The sequence below is a fragment of the Sus scrofa genome, chromosome 1 (assembly GCF_000003025.6).
Source record: "Sus scrofa isolate TJ Tabasco breed Duroc chromosome 1, Sscrofa11.1, whole genome shotgun sequence".
Lineage (NCBI taxonomy): Eukaryota > Metazoa > Chordata > Mammalia > Artiodactyla > Suidae > Sus > Sus scrofa.
In genome coordinates, this window is record NC_010443.5 from 167104716 (window position 1) to 167126225 (window position 21510).

The window sequence follows — 21510 nt, forward strand, 5'->3', positions numbered from 1 at the left end:
TTTTTGTAATTTTTTTTTTTGTCTTTTGTCTTTTGTCTGTTGTTGTTGTTGTTGTTGTTGTTGCTATTTCTTGGGCTGCTCCCACGGCATATGGAGATTCCCAGGCTAGGGGTTGAATCGGAGCTGTAGCCACCGGCCTACGCCAGAGCCACAGCAACGCGAGATCCGAGCCGCGTCTGCAACCTACACCACAGCTCACGGCAAGGCCGGATCGTTAACCCACTGAGCAAGGGCAGGGACCGAACCCGCAACCTCATGGTTCCTAGTCGGATTCGTTAACCACTGCGCCACGACGGGAACTCCCATTTTTGTAATTTTTCATTAATCATTTTCATTCAAGGGTATGGTTGTTTTTAACCTTATTGCTGCCAGAAGAGTTTATGGTGAGGAAAAGAGGGAAGAAGGATTAGAACAATGAAATAAGTAGCTGTGGATTTACACAATAATATAATTTACAGAACTACTGTAGCAAACAGCAGTCAGACTGCTCTCTTTACTCTCAGCAGACTGAAATATTCCATATGTTGCACATATAACTAACTCATAATTTTCTGTATTTCCCAGTAACCCCAGAAGCAGACAGTCCAGGACTACCTACATTACAGTCAAGACCAGTTAGTTCACCACATGAGCAATAGCATCAAATTCTTCTGTCATGACTGGAATGACATGATCTGACTTATATTTAAAAGCATCATTCTGACTGCTGTGTTCAAAATATTAGGTAGAGCAAGGGCGGAAGATAGGGCCAATAGGATTTCCTGATTGGTTGCATATGGGGTAAGCAGGAAAGGAGTTAAGATTTCTGGTCTGAGCAGTGGAAAGGAGGAACAGGTTGAGGGGAAAGATTAGTGATTAAATTTTGGATGTTGTATTTCAGAAGTCCATTTGACCTTCAAGTAAAGATATCAGTTACTTGGGTTGGCACTTACATATATGCGCCTACAGTTCCGAAGAATGGTCTGGCCTGGAGATAGAATTTTGGAAATAGTCAGCCTATAAATTGTATTTAAAGCCATGAGATTGGGTGAGATCACCTGGGAGGTAACAGAGATAAAGAAGGGGTCTTTAGGGGACCGGAATCCTAAGGCACTTCAACATTTAAGGTTCAGGGAAATGAAAAGGAATTATCAAAGATGACTGAGGAACGTCCAGTGATGTATAAGGAGAACTAAGAAAGAATAGTGCCCTAGAAGTCGTGGAAAGAAAGTGTTTCAGGAAGGGAAGAGTCAATGATTATTTTATGCTGCTGAAAGGTCACATCAGATGAAGGCTAGAAATTCACTGTTGGATTTGGCAACATGGATGTCAGTGTTGACCTTGAAAAGACCTGTTACATTTTTTTCATACAGCTACTAAGTTGTTAAGACAAAATATGTATTAAGTTATTTCAGCCCAACTACTTCATAAATGGAACTATTAGATATTTCTTTTGACCTAGAGGCTTTGTGAAAAAATTACTAAGATACCAAGAGACCCACTAACAAAGGAATTTTGGAATCTTTGCTTTAAAGGGTCATGCTAACTGAGCATTTTAAGAGAGGGAAGCACCTCTTGCCTTCTCTTTGTCTCTGCTGAAACTTTTGAATTAGTAATTTTAAATCTGATCAGATCACATGCAGTTAATAAAATTATGGTGGTTCAGTATAAAAAAGTAAAGAAACCCTTATCCTATGAAATGTCAGTAGTACACCTTGGCATGAATTTTTCTTCTTGCTTCCATAGGTATGGTCTGAATATGCGTTGCTTGGCAGCTCGGGTCAACTATAAGACTTTGATTATCATCTGTGCACTCTTCACTTTGGTCACAGTACTTTTATGGAATAAGTGTTCCAGCGACAAAGCGATCCAGTTTCCACGGCACTTGAGTAGTGGCTTCAGAGTGGATGCATTAGAAAAAAGAGCAGCAGCATCTGAGAGCAACAATCATGTCAACCACATGGCCAAACAGTCTGAGGAAACATTTCCTCAAGAACAGCAGAAAGCACCCCCTGTTGTTGGTGGCTTCAACAGCAATGGAGGAAGCAAAGTGTTAGGGCTCAAATATGAAGAAATTGACTGTCTCATAAATGATGAACATACAATTAAAGGGAGACGAGAGGGGAATGAAGTCTTTCTTCCATTCTCCTGGGTAGAGAAATACTTTGATGTTTATGGAAAGGTGGTTCAGTACGATGGCTATGATAGGTTTGAATTCTCTCATAGCTATTCCAAAGTCTATACACAGAGAGCCCCTTATCACCCTGATGGTGTGTTTATGTCCTTTGAAGGCTACAATGTGGAAGTCCGAGACAGAGTCAAATGCATAAGTGGGGTTGAAGGTATGTATCTGTCTGTTCCACTGCATTTTTCTTTCCTGAGTATGTTAAGGAATAACAGATTGTAAGTATTAATTATACAGCAAGTATATACATAGCTTACTATCATGAGACCTTTCATCACTCTGACTTAGCAGGGAGGAACAGGTTAAACCTGAACCTCGGGCAGCTTTCTAGATGGTGTGATTCAAGGGCTGCAGTAAATCATACCTGATTAAGTAGGATTATTCCATTAACCTGCCTCAGAATCTAAAATTACCATCAGTAAGGCCAAGGCACAGCATTAAAATATAAAGTTACTGTCCTATGAGAGGAGAGGAGATGGGAAAGGAAGAGCCCCCATCCAGTGGGCCCATCAGTGTACCCATGCAGTCCTGGTACCAGATTAGCCAGCTATCATCTCTGGATGGAGGTTTAAAGTTCTTAGAACAAGATAATACCATTTTCTCTGAGTTATTGAACTCTTGTAGTCTGTTACATATTGTCTTTCATTGTCTTTAAAACCTGGAGCAGTAGGAGTCCTTAATAGGTAGAATTAAGTACATTTTGGAATTTGTATTTCAAACCTAAGATTTGATCAGAAGGCCAAATTGAATTTGATTTTAAATGTACATCATTCGATCAGAGGAAAGAACTTGGTCTGTCTTAAGATTGCTTGCTTTAGGTTTAATTTTATTTCACTTTTTTAATTTTTTTATTAATAGGTGATTTTAATATCTTAGTATTTTTGTTTGCATTTCTTATTAAATTTTATTGAAGTATAATAGATTTACAATATGTTAGTTTCAGGTTTACAGCAACATGAATCAGTTATACATATATCAAATTCCTTTTCAGATTTTTTTCCCATATAGGTAACTATAGAGTATTGAGATTTCCCTGTGCTCTACAGTAGGTCCTTGTTATTCATCCATTCCATATATATATATGGTGTGTATATGTCAATACCAGCCTCCCATTTTATCCCCCAACCCCGGTGTTTTCCCTTTGGTAACCATAAGTTTGGTTTCGAAATCTTTGAGTCTGATTCTGTTTTGTTAACAAGTTCCCATGTATCATTTTTTATTAGATTCCACATATTAGTGATTTCATATGATATTTGTCTTTCTCTGCCTGAATTACTTCACTTGGTATGATATTTTCTAGTTCCATCCATGTTGCTGCAAATGGCATTATTTCATTTTTTTTATGGCTAAGTCATATTCCAGTATATATGTGTACCACATCTTCTTTATCCTTCTTAATATCTTAATATTTTATTTTTTGTAATATCTTTACCAAATGATTAAAAGAGAGGAGGGGCCAAATTCACCTATATTCTTACCTCTTCAGAGTAATTACTACCACTTTTCTATATTCTCAGAAGGTCTTTATATCTAGGCATATGTTTTAACATAGTTGTAATGATATTTATGTATAATATTCAATAGGGTAATAGTTTGTTAGAGACTTCAAAGATATTCATTGCCAAACCTTTTTTTTCCAGAAATTTTAAAAAATGTATAAAGTTAATAGGTGCTTAGATGCTAAAGAAAAAAATAAAATCACCCATAGCCATTGTTAATATTTTGATGTGATTTTGTAATCTTTTTGTTGTTATTGTAGATAAACATTTTGTAAGCAAATTGGAATCATGCTATAGTTAATTTTGTATTCTTTTTTATTCAACATATTTTATTTCCCCTTGTTATTAAATATTGAACATTTTAATCACTAGTATTCATAATAAGGACGTGTAATATATGGAACCTTTCTTTTTAGTGGGATATTTAGGTCATTTCCAGTTTTTTGCTATTATGCATAATGGTATAGATATTCATAGTTAATTGTTTGCTATTTTAATTGTATTCTCAGAGTAGTTCCCTAGGAAATAAAGTGCCATGTCAGATAACACCAATCAATCTATTTTAACAAACTACTTTCCAAGAAACTTGACCCTATTCATGCTTCCAGTGCTCCTGTCACCCAGCTCCTGACATTGTGGAACATTGGTTTTTAATCTCTTGTTTACAAAGGGATCTCATAATCTGCTTCCTGTAGCAATTAGTGAGGTCAGATCTCTTTTATGTGCTCTTAACCATTATAAAATGGCCTTAATGTTTTTTCTCCCCAAATGTGATTAGTGTTGTGTTTTTTTTTAAATATATGAAGGACATTTTGCATATGTAGCAAAGGTAGTAGCACCTGTTGTATTTGTTAAAGATATTTTCTTTACTTTGGCTGTCTTTTCATTTTACTAGTAATTTGTTAGTTTTAGAAGCTCTTAGTTCTATTTACCAAACTTAAGTTAAAGAAAAAAATTCTCGGAGTTCCCGTCGTGGCGCAGTGGTTAACGAATCCGACTAGGAACCATGAGGTTGCGGGTTTGATCCCTGGCCTTGCTCAGTGGGTTAAGGATCCAGCGTTGCCGTGAGCTGTGGTGTAGGTTGCAGACGCGGCTCGGATCCCGCGTTGCTGTGGCTCTGGCGTAGGCTGGTGGCTACAGCTCCGATTGGACCCCTAGCCTGGGAACCTCCATATGCCGCGGGAGTGGCCCAAGAAATGGCAACAACAACAACAAGAACAAGACAAAAGACAAAAAGAAAAAAGAAAAAAATTCTCTCTCCCTCTCTCTCTCTCTCTCTCTCTTTTTTTTTTTTTTTTTTTTGGTCTTTTTAGGGCTGCGCCCATAGCATATGGAAGTTCCCAAGCTAAGGGTCATATCGGAGCTGTAGCTGCTGGCCGTAGCCACAGCCACAGCAACAACAGATCTGAGCTCCGTCTGTGACCTTCACCACAGCTCACAGCAACGCTGGATCTTTAACCCACCGAGGCCAGGGATCAAACCCGTGTCCTCATGGATTCTAGTCCAGTTTGTTAACACTGATCCACAACCAGAACTCCAAAAAATTTCTCTTTTTATGCTTACAAGATTACTTATCACAATATGATCAGCTGTTTGTCTCTATTTCCTGTAATAGTTTTATGGGTTTGGTTTTTTACCTTTTTTTTTTTTAACATTTAAGTTTTTAGTCCAGCTAAATTTGTGTTTTGGCAAATAGTATAGGTGTAGTTTTAGATTTTTTTCCCCTTAATGTTTATTGAATAATCTTCTCTTTTCCTTACTGAGTCCTGATGCAATCTTTATCATAAATGAAATACTTGGAAACTAGATTATGTTTCTAAATACCAGAATATGTTTCTATTCTATTCCTTTGATCAGTCTATAACTTCCTATGCCAGTTGCACATTATTATAGTTATTACCCATCTAAATATTGCATAAAATATCCTTTTATTAAGTGAAAATAATTCTGTTTGAATTTTGAAAAAAAAAAAAATCTAGCCCTTGGAGAAATTAAAAAAAGTTAAACAGCTTATCTCTAGGTTTCTTAGCCTATATGGTCCCTAATTCCTTAAACTATTTTGAAACTACATCAAAATACATATGGTTTTTAGATTCCCAGTTTCTGCTGTGCCCATCTGTTGCTTGTTAATTTATTTCAAAACCTCAAATAGGAGTTAGTCTCTCAGCACGTACACCATGATGCAGCAACACAGTGTTCTGAGCAGTGTGATATTATTCTGTTTCCCATGTTGGAAATCACTAAAACACTAATACCAAACATTTAAAGTTTTGCTTAGAACTTTGCAAGAGGTAATCCATTAATGAATTATTTCAAGAATCTATGTTTAAATATACAACTTTAATTCATTTAAAAAAAGAAAACCACTCCTGGAGTTCCCATCGTGGCTTAGCAGTTACAAACCGGACTAGTATCCATAAAGATGTTGCTCCGATCTGGGGTTGCTGTGGCTGTGGTGTAGGCCTGCAGCTGCAGCTCCATTTCAACTCCTAGCCTGGAAACTTCCATATGCCGCAAGTGCAGCCCTAAAATAAACAAGCAAAAAAAAAACCCACCCTCCTTGTTCTCAAGAATTGCATTTTGACATGAAGGATATGAAAAGGAATTACAAGCTGCATTTACACTTAAAGTTGCCTAGTCATAGCTGGATTTTTAAGCAAATACTTTAACCATCAGTTGATAGTTACCAGACCACACATCTTGACATTGGAAGGAGAGATGAGTATGTAATTACCTTGACTGTTAAGTACAGATATTTAAGAAAATTTCAGGTCTGATATTATAAAATAAAACTAGTAATGTTTTTTTGTTTTGTTTTTTTGTCTTTTTGCCATTTCTTGGGCCACTTCCTGCGGCATATGGGGGTCCCCAGGCTAGGGGTTGAATCGGAGCTGTAGCTGCCAGCCTAAGCCAGAGCCACAGCAACGCGGGATCTGAGCTGCGTCTGCAACCTACACCACAGCTCACGGCAACGCTGGATCCTTAACCCACTGAGCAAGGCCAGGGATCAAACCCGCAACCTCATGGTTCCTAGTCAGATTCGTTAACCACTGAGCCACGACGGGAACTCCCAAAACTAGTAATGTTAACTACATGTATTTAGATTGTATAAAACTTGAGTGTATGAAACAGGATTATGAAATATGGCATCTGTAGCTATGAGCAATAGTAACACACACAAAAAATTAGTCTTTAAATGAATCTACAACATTGCATTGCTATCCATCAACAAATAATGAATGAGAGCAAATGAATACTTAATCTTGTTTTTCATTTCTGGTTAATTTGATACTCATTTTTAGTCATTATGAAAACAGTATAGGGATTTCCCACTGTGGCTCAGTGGAAACAAACCTGACTAGTATCCATGTGGATGCAGGTTTGATCCCTGGTCTCACTCAGTGGGATCTGGCATTGCCGTGAGCTGTGGTATAGGTCGAAGATGCAGCTCGGATCCCCCATGGCTGTGGCTGTGGCTGTGGTATAGGCCGGCAGCTACAGCTCGGATTTGACTCCTAGCCTGGGAACTTCCATATGCCATGGATGTGCCCCCTCCAAAAACAAAACAAAACGAAAGGAAATAGTATAATAAAGAAGCTTAAAAGTTGCTGACAACTCTTAGAACATCCTCCAGAAATAAAACAATGAAGAGTGGTACTCAGGATAGGATTGTGAATGTCTGAGCATGGTTATTTATTTTCTTTCTCTATCTTATATAGGTGTACCTTTGTCTACACAATGGGGACCTCAAGGCTATTTCTACCCAATCCAGATTGCACAGTATGGATTAAGTCATTACAGTAAGAATCTAACTGAGAAACCCCCTCACATAGAAGTATATGAAACAGCAGAAGACAGGGACAAAAGTAACAAGCTCAGTGACTGGACTGTGCCAAAGGGCTGCTTTATGGCTAGTGTGACTGATAAGTCTAGGTTCACCAATGTTAAACAATTCATTGCTCCAGGTAAGTGATATATTATGTGTTTTCTAATTTTATGTTGACCTATGATACTCCTTTAAAATTTTTTTATGGTTTTTAAAAAAATACATTAGACCCTTGATCTTACATATATAAAAAAAAAAAATGATGTCACCCAAGTGAAATCTATAAAAAAGGATCAGCTAAAAACAATTCAAGGCTATGTAAGGAATATTTACTGTGTAAAGAGCCAAGCCACAAATTGAATATTAAGCATCAGGTTACTGCATGATGTCTGTCTCCTTCCAGGGATCTATATCCCATAGGAATGAAGTTCCTAAGTTTATTTTAATATTTCAGCACATTCTTTAATTTTTAAACTACTTTACATTAAGGTAGAAATTTTTCCTTATAGAGAGAACCATCCTTTCCTTTGCTTATTTTTTACCAGTAGCTTTTTATTTTTTCAAGATAATAGAGCATTACCAACCAGGCCTACTTCCTATATTGAATTTTGTTAATGTACTAGAATGTTTCAAACTTAATATAAAAACATTTGTTTAATAAAATCTTTTATGAAGTCAAATTAACTTTATGCAGCATTTCCGCTTTTACTAAGACAGTCTCATTAATTGGGATGTAATGTATTTTTCTCCACTAATCAATAGCCATGGGAATTAATGAGTTCATTACTTAAAAAGACAATGAAATAATTTTAGTTAGCACTTCTGGCTTAATTTTCTGTGGGGAAATATTGTCAGAAACAGAACTCATCCTCCTTCCCACCAACCTTGCCATTTGGTAAATAAAAGGAGAGAAAAGGTTATAAGACCTTTTCTGTATTCTCTCCTTGTCCTTTATTGATGACTATGTAATTCACAGACCTTGAAAGCCACAACACAAATCTACTTATTCTAGATGGCCTTAAGTAAGGGATTTATGAGTGTTTAATGCAGTGCAAATAATGGGTGACCTTTAGTTTTTATTCTGTGACTAAAACTTATTTTCTCTGATGGCATTCTGTGATATTCCAGTACATGGAGCATCTTTGCTTATTGTAAAACAATGGGCTTGGTTGGGTGAGAAAGTACATGGAGATGTTTAATATTTAGTTTGTGATTTGTGGCAGGAAATGATCAGATTAAAAAGGATGTTTGATTTGGGGTGCACCAAGGAGCTTTACACTAATTGGTAATTAATCTGGATTAGGATGGAAAAAGCAGCCCTTATCTTGATCTCCTTAAGTTCTGGGAGGTTTTCTAGAACCATCTCTTGAACTCTCTTCTATTTAAAGCAGTAGATTTCATTTTGTACTTGTGGTTGTCCTGGTTAATACAAATGATAGGTCTCCTTATACTAAGTCACCTTCACTTTAGCCTTTCATTCTTCAGCCGGTGACGGGAGATAAAACTACTTTCTGTGATGGTCTTAAGCATGTGAAGGAGAGAACTCTGCCTGTGACAGTCACTCTGCCAGTGGAACACTAGCTACTTATGGTTGGAACTCTTTGTTGGTGGGAGGGTGTTAGATGGGAATAGGATGTTTGTTTTGATACCTTGGTTGTGCCTGGAGGTGCATCTGATACAAGAACGTGAGAGAGAGTGAATTGGAGTTGTTGCTCAGAGCCAAAAGGAAACCAAAGAGGTGAGACTTTTATTGAAACTTAGGTATGGGGGAGTTCCCATTGTGGCTCAGTGGTTAATGAATCCAACGAGGAACCATGAGGTTTCGGGTTCCATCCCTGGCCTTGTCAGTGGGTTAAGGATCCAGCGTTGCCATGAGCTGTGGTGTAGGTTGCAGACGCAGCTCAGATCCCGCGTTGCTGTGGCTCTGGCAAAAGATGGAGTTCCTATCATGGCTCAGCGGTACACAACCCACTAACATCCATGAGGATGCACATTCAATCCCTGGCCCTCGCTCTGTGGGTTAAAATCCGACGTTGCCGTGAGCTGTGGTGTAGGTCGCAGATGCAGCTCAGATCCAGCGTTGCTGTGTCTGTGGTATAAGCCAGCAGCTATAGCTCAAATTCGACCCCTAGCCTGGGAATCTCCATATGCTGTGGGTGTGGCCCTAAAAAGACAAAAAAAGACAAAACAAACAAACAAAACATAGGTATGGGAAAAGAGAGTTTTTTAGAGGATAGGCTTCCTGGGAGATAAATTCAGAGAATCATTGATGAGCAGAAATTGGAAGTTGTCCATAAAAGCATAGGCCTCAAACAAACAAACAAACCCCTCCCCCCCCAAAAAAAGAGAGAGAAAGTTAAAAAAAAAAAGAAAAAGAAAAAGAAAAGCGTAGGCTTCAGTGAGATGAGGCTCTTAGGACCAGTGGCTAAATGCTGTTAGCCCTTTTCTATTTGGCCTTGAATTTTTTTTTCCCTGAAAGGGAATAAAATCATCTAGAGGGAAGAACCATAACATAGATCTGCAGCGTATCTTTTATTGTTTCATTTCTTGAATAATGTTTTTTCTCTCACCTAATTTAAAATTGAATGAATTGAAACTTTAAACATATCCCACTCTATTGTTAGCTTTCCCTTTCCCAAACATCCTCTTTGCTTCATTTCCATGACCTCACTTTCTCTTCTCTATGTAGCCATTCCCTCTCAGACTTACGAGCTTCTCTTCTTCTGCCTAGCCCTCCCTTGTCTTCCTTTTCCTTGAGGCTATGAGTAAGGCCTTTTTTCACTCCACCTAGTAAACCTATCAATTAAATGAATGATAACAGTTTGTGTTGTATGTGAAAGCATTGATTTAAAGACCATTCTTAAATGTTTATCATCCTTTGCTACCTAAAGTACATGTACACATACCACATATACCAAAAATAGACCCTTGTAGTGACTCCTAGGAACAACTGCTCAGAGAGAAGAGTCATGTATTTCAAACAACAGGAGACTCAAAACTTCCTATTAGTAGATTTAAAGCACAGGTCTCCAGTAGCTTAGGACCCTTCACTGGACCTCAAAACCATGCCAGGTGTATTTCCAAAGTGGTTGCCACGACCATAGTCACATTCCATTTGCTACCATTCAGGTCCTTCTGAGTGATGTAGACAGGCTGTTTAACCTCTCTGTATATTTGTAAAGTAGGAATTAAAAGACCTGTCTCATAAGATTGTTGTGAAGACTGGAATTGTTGATGGATTTAAATTGAGGGTTGTCACTTATCCTTTGTGGCTCAATAACCCCCTCTGGTGGTGTTAAGGTTTGAGGAGCATTAATAGTACGTTTGTGAAAGGATGTATCCCATAACATCATTTATTATTGAGTTCTTTGAACTATGTAATCTGTTATATTGAAACATAAAGGTGACTAGTTCAAATAGTCACTTCCAGTTCAAAGACATATGAAGTCAACATTAAAATGAGTAGTGCTAGAATTCCTGTTGTGGCACAGCAGAAACGATCCTGACTGGTATCCACAAGGACACGGGTTCAATCCCTGGCCTCACTCGTTGGGTCAGGGATCTGGCATGGTGAGCTATGGTGTAGGTCACAGATACAGCTTGCATCCCAAGTTGCTGTGGCTGTTGTGTAGGCTGACAGTTGTAGCTCCGATTCGACCTCTAGCCTGGGAACTTCCATATGCTGCAGATATGGCCCTAAAAGGCAAAAAAAAAAAAATGTAGTGCTGACTGTCACAACAAAGGCAGGTCCTCCAAATTACTACTGTGGCTCAGTGGTAACAAACCCAAACCCAACTAGTCCATGAGGACATGTGTTTGATCCCCAATCTCGTTCAGTGGGTTGAGGACTCGGCATTGCCATGAGCTGTGGCACAGGTTGCAGATGCACCTCAGATCTGGTGTTGCTGTGGCTGCAGCATAGACTGGCAGCTGCAGCTCTGATTTGACCCCTATCCTGGGAATTTCCATATGCTGCAGGTGTGGCCCTTAAAAAAAAAGGAAAATAATTTACTCAAAGCATCATTTGATACACAAGTCTACCAGGATATTGTCATTCTTCCTTAATTTTCTATTTCATCAAATAAAGTAATTAAGAGCCTTGGATCAAATATACCCACAGTGGTTGAGTCCAGTGTTGGAAGAGTTAAATCATCAACTCAGCATGGTGATAATACCTTCCAAACTAATCACAGTGTATACATTGTCATCAGTTTACATTTGCTCCTGTAAGGCGCAGTCAAGATTTTCTCAAGGACTCCTCAAAGTAAGTCTGATTCTGTAGCTTTGTTTAATTCTTTCGCTGGTTATTCTCAGGAGGATCCTATCTCCGATATCATTTCTATCTCAAAATCTTCAAACTTAGACCCAGGAATCCTGGTTTCAGATCCCTCCTCTACCACTAGTTAGCATTTGGCTTTGGACAAATCTTTTAACCTTGCAAAGCCTCCATATCTTCATCTCTAAAGTGGAAGCAGCAATTCCTGCTCAGCCAGCCTCAGAGGCTGTAGGGATCCTTGTAAGGATCAAATGAGATAATCTGTGAATAGGTTTTGAAGATTTTAGTCCTGTATGGTCAGTGGTTGTCAAGGATGAATTGCAGGATAGTCACATTTAATGTTATAAAATTTGTACTACATATATTTTTGTTATTGTTGTTGTTGTTCTCCTCCTCCTCCTTCTTCTCCTTCTACTTCCCCCTCCCCCTCAGCCTCCAAAACCACTGGCTTCAGAATATCATCATCATCATCATTTTTTACTGTGTTCAAAGCCACTACCCTTTCTAAGAAAAAAATGCTCACAATTACCTTGCAAAGTAATAGTATCTCACTGAACATGTGAAGGAACTGAGGCTCAGAGAAGTGTATCTTATTAAACATCTCAAAGCTAGTAAATGTAGACTGAGAATTCGAACACAGTTGTTTTAACTCCAAAGCCTGTGCTTTTCCCACCACTTCCCTCGGTATTCCTCACTTTTTGTTGACGACATGAGCCCATTGCTTAATTCCCAGAAATTTTATTCACAATTCCTATGAATTGTGAAAACAGACCTATTATCATTTCCAACATCAGTTGGGGTGCTTAAGAGTATGTATTGTGTAGCCAGACTAGACAGCATGGGTTCAGCTCTTTGTACCTTAGGCAGTTACTTAACTTCTGTCTCTGTTCCTCATCCATAAAGTAAGAGTAATAATAGCAATACTCTTGTAATTTTTATAATGATTAAGTGAGCTAATATGTATAAAGCACTTAGAACATAATAAATGCTTACTAAATATACATGAATTTTAAAATTTTTATTAATAACCATGCTTCTAGCCTCTTTCTTGCAATATTATTTGCTGAGACAGCTTTTAGGGTTTTTTTTTTTTTTTCCCTCAGAATGGGTATTCTAGAACAGACATCGATTATTGATCATCCAGTATCTGATCTAGAAAAGGTAGCTTGATCACAGTACCTTAGCTATCTGCTAAGGCCATTAACCCCTCTAATGTAAACTAGATAGGCCAAAAGCTAAGAGCTTTGGCCTGATGCTCAGAAGCCATCATGGAAGCAAGAATTCTGTCATCTGTTTATGGTTAATTTAGTAAAAAATAAAAATTAAAAAGCAATAATCTGAAAAAAAATATTGAAGTGTTAATTTTGTATGGTCAGTGGTTGTCAAGGATGAATTGCAGTTACCTTTTAAATACAAAGAGCTTTTATTCTAATGAGTCTTTTTTGGTATATTTTCCCTCTACAGAAACCAGTGATGGTGTATCCTTGCAACTGGGGAACACAAAAGATTTTATTATTTCATTTGACCTCAAGTTCTTGACAAATGGAAGTGTATCTGTGGTTCTGGAGACCACAGAAAAGAATCAGCTCTTCACTGTACATTATGTCTCAAATACCCAGCTAATTGCTTTTAAAGAAAGAGACATATACTATGGCATCGGGCCCAGAACTTCTTGGAGCACGATTACCAGGGACCTGGTCACTGACCTCAGAAAAGGAGTGGGTCTTTCCAACACAAAAGCTGTCAAGCCAACCAAAATAATGCCGAAGAAGGTGGTTAGGCTGATTGCGAAAGGGAAAGGATTCCTTGACAACATTACCATCTCTACCACAGCCCACATGGCCGCATTCTTCGCTGCCAGTGATTGGCTGGTGAGGAACCAGGATGAGAAAGGTGGCTGGCCAATTATGGTGACCCGTAAGTTAGGGGAAGGGTTCAAGTCTTTAGAGCCCGGGTGGTACTCTGCCATGGCCCAGGGGCAAGCCATTTCTACCTTAGTCAGAGCCTATCTCCTAACTAAAGACCATACATTCCTCAACTCAGCTTTAAGGGCAACAGCCCCTTACAAGTTTCTGTCAGAGCAGCATGGAGTTAAGGCTGTGTTTATGAATAAACATGATTGGTATGAAGAATATCCAACCACACCTAGCTCTTTTGTTTTAAATGGCTTTATGTATTCTTTAATTGGGCTGTATGACTTAAAAGAAACTGCAGGAGAAAAACTTGGGAAAGAAGCGAGGTACTTGTATGAGCGTGGTATGGAATCCCTTAAAGCCATGCTCCCCTTGTACGACACTGGCTCAGGAACTATCTATGACCTCCGACACTTCATGCTTGGCATTGCCCCCAACTTGGCTCGCTGGGACTACCACACCACCCACATCAATCAACTGCAGCTACTCAGCACCATTGATGAGTCCCCAGTCTTCAAAGAATTTGTCAAGCGGTGGAAAAGCTACCTTAAAGGCAGCAGGGCAAAGCACAACTAGAGCTCAGAACCAAATCTTCTTTCAGCCTCTGCTATACACAAAAACTATGGGCTCTATGTCAGCAGAGCATAGGCACATTTTAAAAGGTTATATACTAGGTTTTTGTGGATTGCATTGAAGTGATAAATGATCCTTAAAACCAGTCTTCTGAGATAATTGCATTCCATGGGTTGCGGTGTTTAGAAATGTAGGTGGCATTTAGAGCAGAAAAGTCAGTGGGCTGAATGAAGATGTTTTACTTGGCCTTGCTTTTCACCCTATACAGTTCACAGATAGTCCAATCCTCTCGGTTTGAGAAAGGCAACGGTAAGTAGCCCTTACCTGTCCAGCACTTGCCTGAAAACTTAGTATGGGGCTCTTTTAAAATGTGATTATTTATGTTTATGTTGAAAGCAGACTTTAAAAAAATAATGTGCTGTAATACAGTAAATATGTACTTGTAGCCTGAATAGTGGACTGTGTGCAACTTTAAAAATGATGTTTCTTTTCTATACATTAATTTCTTGGGGGGTGAATGAGCATTTGTTGCATTTGTTATATATGGAGAATATTTTGGATTTGTGATTTTCTTGAGATATGTAAATTAAAAACACAACCAGTGTTCAGGCTTCACAGTTATATAATGTAAGCACAACTAAAATGAAACTTGTTGACTGCACAAGAAATTACAAAAACGTTATCTGTTTTATGAAACTTGATCTACAATCAGTAAAGGTTTGATAATCAGTCTGTCCCTCCTCCAACCCATTTTGGTAGTTTCTTTTTGTTGCTGTCTAGAACTTTGTATTTCATTTCAGATTACACTGAGAGTTTTGTCTGTTTTGGGGGACATTTGGGAAATTTTATTATAAACCTAAATTGGGGGAGGAGCAAGTAATTTTTGATAAGTCCCCTACTACTGTCCTTTTAGGATTTTTTTTTCCCTTTAAAAAGTAATAGTAGGTCAGATGTAAGAGTTATAATAACAGGTTTCTTTCCTACTTAAATCATTCTTGGTTGGCAACTTTCCAAACTATTTATTTTGTGCATCAGTGTTTTTCTTTTGCAATTTTTTTTTTTTTTTTTTTTTTTTTTTTTTTGGTCTTTTTAGGGCCATACCTGCAGCATATGGAGGTTCCCAGGCTAGGGGTCTAATCAGAGCTACAGCTGCCGACCTACACCACAGCCATAGCAATGCCAGATCCAAGCCACATCTGCAGCCTACACCACAGCTCACACCAACGTCGGATCCTTAACCCACTGAGCAAGGCCAGGGATCGAACCCTCGACCTCATGGTTCCTAGTTGGATTCGTTTAAACTGCGCCACAACAGGAACTCCTCTTTTGCAATTTTAACTTTAAATTATTTCAGCTATGGGAAAGAAGTGATGCTACTACATTTGCTATACGTGAGTAATCAGACCTTTATTTCGGTTTTATATCCCATCATAGCTCACAGAAACAGGTATCATAGCCCTCAAACCCTGGGCATTGTCTGCTGTGGGACTTCAGGCAGTACGGCAGAACTGAAGGAGGCTGGTTTTGTTTTAGCGTATGATACTTTGTTTTAGTGTATGACAGTAAACTAAATATGATAACTTAGATTGGAAATGTGATACCCCACACTTTTGGGGGACTAGGTCTGACATGTCGTGCAGTGTATGTGACCTGCATGAAGTGCACATCAGCAGCCAGGTGGGTACCTGCCGGCATACTACATCTCCCAACACCACTCAGAAACCAGGAAGTACATACATATATATGTGCAAAATATATGTGTTCGTGGCAAGAGCAAGTAGGAGCAAAAGATCTACAACTGAGGATAATGTTCAACTGTCTATGGGAAAGTAAGTTTAAACTCCCAGTTTATGTGACCACAAGTTGATTTTGCCCCCCCCACACACACACACAAAATGTTGTGGGTTATTAAGTTTCCTCCTAGCTGTTAACCTTTGGAGTTCTTATACATTAGATGTCTCAACAAGAATATCTGGGCTCCTCCTTTTTTATTTCAGCACTCAAAAATAAGCTTTCTGCAATCTGGAAACCCTTTTTACTTGATCGTATTTGTTATTATTTAGAGCAGTCCAGACTTCGCCTTTTGTTTGCATACTGGTACTTCAGATTGAGGGAGTCAGTAAAAACAGTATGGTACTGCTTCTATGACAAATATCAGTGCCTTAACAATGTGGCTGTCTTTTTCCACTGAAAAAGGAAAGACATTTTGATCTAGAAACGGCATTGCTATTTATTACTGTTGGTTTCACACTGCCTTCCAATTTGCAACAGCAACTCAGTGTTTCCTGTGGTCCCAGAATTTTCAAAGAGGTTGAGCTGAACCTATAGCTGCACCATCAGAACAAACCAGTGGTTCTTACATTTTAAAATGCCTCAGAATCACTTGGAGCTTACTGAAATATGTATTCCAGATATTTAGTAAATCTGCCTATGAAGCATAATAATTCCACATTTTTAAACAAGCATTCAGGTAATTCTGATGCAAGTGATCTGGGGGACATACATGGAGAAACACTGCCCAAGACCATATATCACATTTTTGTTCCTAAATACCTATGGAGTTTTCTAGGGTTTTAAGTCATGCAAAATGTTTACTTATTCTGAGCTTAGAGATAATGGGGAAGGTATTTTGAAGTTTTGTTTTATTTCTTTAAATTTTTCTTTGTTCCAGGATTATGGGTATTAGTTGTTTACATTTATCTTGAGTTATCTTTGATGTTAAGTTAAATCTGTTGCCACTTCAGTTATAAAACCAGCCAAAATTTCCAGATGAAGGTCAGGTTTGACCCTTTCAGAGTTATTGTACATAAAGGCTTCATCCAAAAACCATCCAGTATACGTGAGCAAATACAGAAATGACACACAAGCACAACTCTCCAGATGTGGCAGTCCTTTTTCTTTGTCGGTGTGCAAACTTTCACTGAAAGCTGCTATTTTCATCCTCCTTGTGATTGTTTTATCTTACTTCTCCATCGTACATGTGGGTTATATACCATGTGTTAAATATGCAATAAAGTGTTTACTGGATGCCCTTCTGAAGGGTAGTCCTTTGTAAAGCTGTACAGACTTTGCAGTTTAAGCACAATGTGCACATGTTAGTTTTATATACAGCAAAACTTGATTTTTTGCAGATGGAAAGGTATTTTGTTTCTATACAAAGTCAATGGATTGTTTGTGCTTAATGTAAAGCTGCTTTATAAAGTTGTAAAATAAAGTTTTTATCTTAAAAGAAATATGCCTGAATGTTTCTCTTCTCTGCTTATTCTAAGACTACTTGAGCCCAGCAAATAGATTGCTGACTATTATTTTCTGTTAAGCTGTTGACGGCAACAAGGGTTCATTGAAGGTGTCTCATGCCCTTTAAGACAAAGTGGGGAATATCGCATGGGTTTTAAACCCAAGGAAGTTTAGTCTATAGAGGGAACACAGTGTCCACAAAACAGTTCCAGAAAAATAAAATGCCAGATTGGCCAATCAGGAAGGATGTCATAGAGGAGATAGAGCATAAGCAGGGTCTTCAGGCCTGGGTACCAGATGGAAGAAGACGGGTAACATGAAAAAAGCAGGGTGCTGTGACAGCTATGAGGACACCCTGTCCCATGCTAATACAGAACCATTTTTGTCTGATTCAGATTTATTTGAAAGATTGTTCTTCCTGTATTTTCCATACTTAATCTCATCTCCAGAACAGTAAGCATTATTTCATCTTTTTCCCTCTTCCTCTCAGAGAGTAATGACTTAGGTTCCCAAATACATGTAAAACCAGAGACCAGACTGGCTTCATGTTATGTTTCATTCCACATAACTTTTTGGATTATAAACATTCCACACCATTTATATAATGGAATTCCAGTTGCTAACCAATCAACTTTTTCTGTTTGATGGGTTCACACACTTTGACAGGCTGCTCATCAACATCGCTGACATCTCTTCCTTCCTGTCATCCTCTCTTGGGAAACAGCCATGAGATTTTAAGCAGTTCTTAGTCTGAATGAAGCCTTGGGCTGCTCTAGGTTTGGTTTTGCTATTTGTAGTTGAACTGTTTATACTGGATGCCCTTCTGAAGGGTAGCTTTAGCACACTGAGCATCATATATTTGCCTCCCTATTGCCTTTGAGAGGGGACAGACCCTACAGGCTCCAGAGCACTGATCCCATAGTCTGGTGGGCCCTTCTTCCCCGAGGATGTGTCCTTCCTCTCTACAAAGCTCTGATGACAGCTGTGTGCCATGTGACTCTACCTCCTCTGTTCATGACTGGTAGATCAGGAGTGAATCCCTCACTCAAGCTGGGCCAGTCAGTCTCTTCCCCAGAAATTAGAAATTGGATTTAAAAAAAAAAAACAATTGAAGCAAATACACAATGAAAACAGAATCTTGACAGTGCTTCAACCCCTGGATACAATGCATTTCTGAGACCCGCTGCATTCCACTCCAGTTCCATGAGATACTGCTGTATCCTTAGGATCAATGAGCCCTACTTAATAACACAGTGCCTCTATTATAAAGAAAAATATTTTGAGTTCTACATTTTCCTTCAGTCTGGACCACTGTATTTGCTAGGGCTGCCATTAAAAAAAAAAAAAAAAAAAAAAAAAAAAATGCCATAGACTGCATGGCTTAAATACCGCGAACTTATTTTCTCACAGTTCTGGAGGCTAAAAGTCCAAAGGCGTCACCAGGGTTGGTTTCTTCTGAGGCCACTTTCATTGGCATGTAGATGGCTGCCTTCTTCCTGTGTCTTCACATGGTTGTCCCTCAGTGCGTTGTCTGTGGGAACCAGTCATACTGAATTGGGGGTCCATTAATTCATAAACCTTATTTTACCTTAATTGCCTCTTTTAAAGGTCCTCTCTCCACATGCAGTCACAATGTGAGGTCCTGGTGGTTAGGACCTCAACAACTCAGCCTATTGGCAACCACTCCTCTTTTAAGTGCTCAGAAACTAAACTAGCCAGGGTTGCCATTTAATTAGTTGACAACCAGCTAAAGCCGAAAGTCAGAGATCTTTGGGGAGCATTAGGTGGGCTAGACCCGGGAGAGACTCAGGAGACAGGTCTCCCTGGCTCTGCCATGGTCACATCAGGAACTTACTCCATGCCATGGGCTTCAGCTACCTCATGATACAGTCCAGTAAGAGAGCTAGTTGATCTCAAAGTTTTTTTTTTACTAAACTAACAAAAAAGTAACCACTAAATTTAGGCAGAGGTGCTAAAATAGAGAGAGGGACATCATTGTCATCTGCTAGATTTTTATTCTTCCTGCCATGTGCCATTTCCATTAGCCTATTCTGACTATAGAACCCCGAAGTATTGAAAAAAATGCATTTAGATACGAGTATATCAAAATTGTAGGTTGTGGTGAGGTTTTGTTGCATGACTTAAAAATCTCCAGTCTGCATTGTTGTAGCTGTTACAAAGAGCTAACAATATAGGGATAAAATACTGGTTTTTATTATACCAACGCATTCAAGATGTCAAATTGAAAATGGATGTGAATTTAAATGTTATGTTGATGAATTTCAATGTTTGCTGCTCACTTTCTGGTGAAAAGATAGAGTTACCATCTGGTAAGCATGATTGGTAACTTGTGTGTGGATGCTGCATTTCCTGAATGTTAAATTGCGGCAACACTCTGTAATTTTGCTAATCCTTTTCCAGGAGTAGAAGGATTTTGTGAAATGACAGGACTGCAAAGCAAACCATGGAGGAGTGGCAGCCAAGAGAACAGCAAAAGAGGAAGGAAAATGTCCTGGGAAGGCTCAGAAACAGAGCAGCCCATGAACTGACGGTAAACACGGGCTTTAGATAGGGGATTATTAGGCAAGCCCCTGCGCATTGCGTCTAAACTGAGCACCTGGAAGAGCCAGTGCCTTCCTGGGATTTTGCTATGTTCGCATCAGCCCCTAGGGAAATTGAGCTGAGAATGGCTGCTCCATTTCGGTTTAGAAAATCTACTGGAGAGTGTTAATCTCTTTGGAAACTAGAGAAGGAAGTAAATCCCTGAGGCGTGGTGGGGGTGGGAGGGTGTTGGCAAATTGCGCGATCTTCATTTAATGCCTATTATTCTGTCTTTCCTTTTTAATACCAGTGAAATTAAATCTCTGCAATTCACTTAAATATAGAGTGAGAGGCCTGAAACTAATTCCCACATCCCAGCAATGGTGTGGCTGGGTAATCAGGAGAAGAGTGCATCTTCTCAACTCCTGCAGACAACAAAGAGAGGTACTGTCTCCATCTGGAAATTCCCAGCAGGAGGCATTACCCAGGCAACTTCTTGTGAGTTTGAGTAAATATTCAGAGCTCTTGGTATCAGGGTATAGCAAACTATGGTTTCTGGGTTGGTGTTTCTTGATCATCTCTCTTTTAGGAATAAGCAAACTCATTTAGAATAACTCAGCCTGACCTGGGTAGTAGATGAGAAAATGAAACACTGTTCAAGCAGCTCGCTCAAGGTCATGCAGTTCTTTTCACTAAATCCTCACTGAACACTTCCTGCTAATCACATGCCACCTACCAGGACAGCAAAGATGAGAAGATGCTGCACCTGCTCTGAGCCGCAGCCAGGAGAGCTCTTCTTCTATGCTTTGGGTAGCCGCCCCCTCCCCAAGTCAAAGGCCAAAAGCAGGTGTGGGAATACTGATAACTTGAGTGGCCACGTGCCCATAGTCGGGGCTTGGGCAAAAGGATCCATGTGCACTCTTTCTAATCCTTTAGGCAATCTTGGGAGGGAGTGTTATGTGTACTTCACAGATGAAAAAACAAACTTGGAGAAGAAAACGACTTGCCAGAGGTCATTCAGTAATTCAAAGTCTGGAAGCCAGGAGTGTCCACCCCCACATTCCATGTCCCAAACCGGCACCCCCAAGCAATAGCCATGATCCACTCTCTCCTGACTCCACCCCAGGGGGCCTGTACTGTGTGCTCCACTAGGGATGCGGATCTCAGCTCCATCACTGGGCCACAGATGGGACAACAGCCGTTTTCATCTGGGGACTTGATCAGGTCTGCTGAAATTGGTACTGCTCCACTAAATGATCAGAAGATCCAGAAACACACAGGTTTTATTCAGCGAGCAAGTCTCCTTGGAATGGACCCCATTTCTTCTGCATCCCTGGACTGTCTGCTTACATTTTGGATGACCCCTCCTGGCAACCCTTCCACGGCCTCTCCAACACCCTCCTGCTGATTACTGTCTTTCTGATGGACTTTGAAAAGCTCTATATGTTACAGAGATGTTAGCAGAGCATGTGTGCAAATGC

The 21510-nt window shown here is 39.3% G+C and overlaps 1 protein-coding gene across 1 annotated transcript in view; it reads left to right on the forward strand.

Moving 5' to 3' along the window:
- GLCE (glucuronic acid epimerase) overlaps positions 1-17481 on the forward strand; it is a 114267-nt gene extending 96786 nt beyond the window's left edge. Inside the window, exons 2-4 of the mRNA XM_001927959.7 lie at positions 1726-2321; positions 7383-7628; positions 13230-17481. Of these exons, the coding sequence (XP_001927994.1) occupies positions 1739-2321; positions 7383-7628; positions 13230-14254 (1854 nt within the window). The 5' untranslated portion in view covers positions 1726-1738 and the 3' untranslated portion in view covers positions 14255-17481. The remainder of the gene's footprint in view (positions 1-1725; positions 2322-7382; positions 7629-13229) is intronic.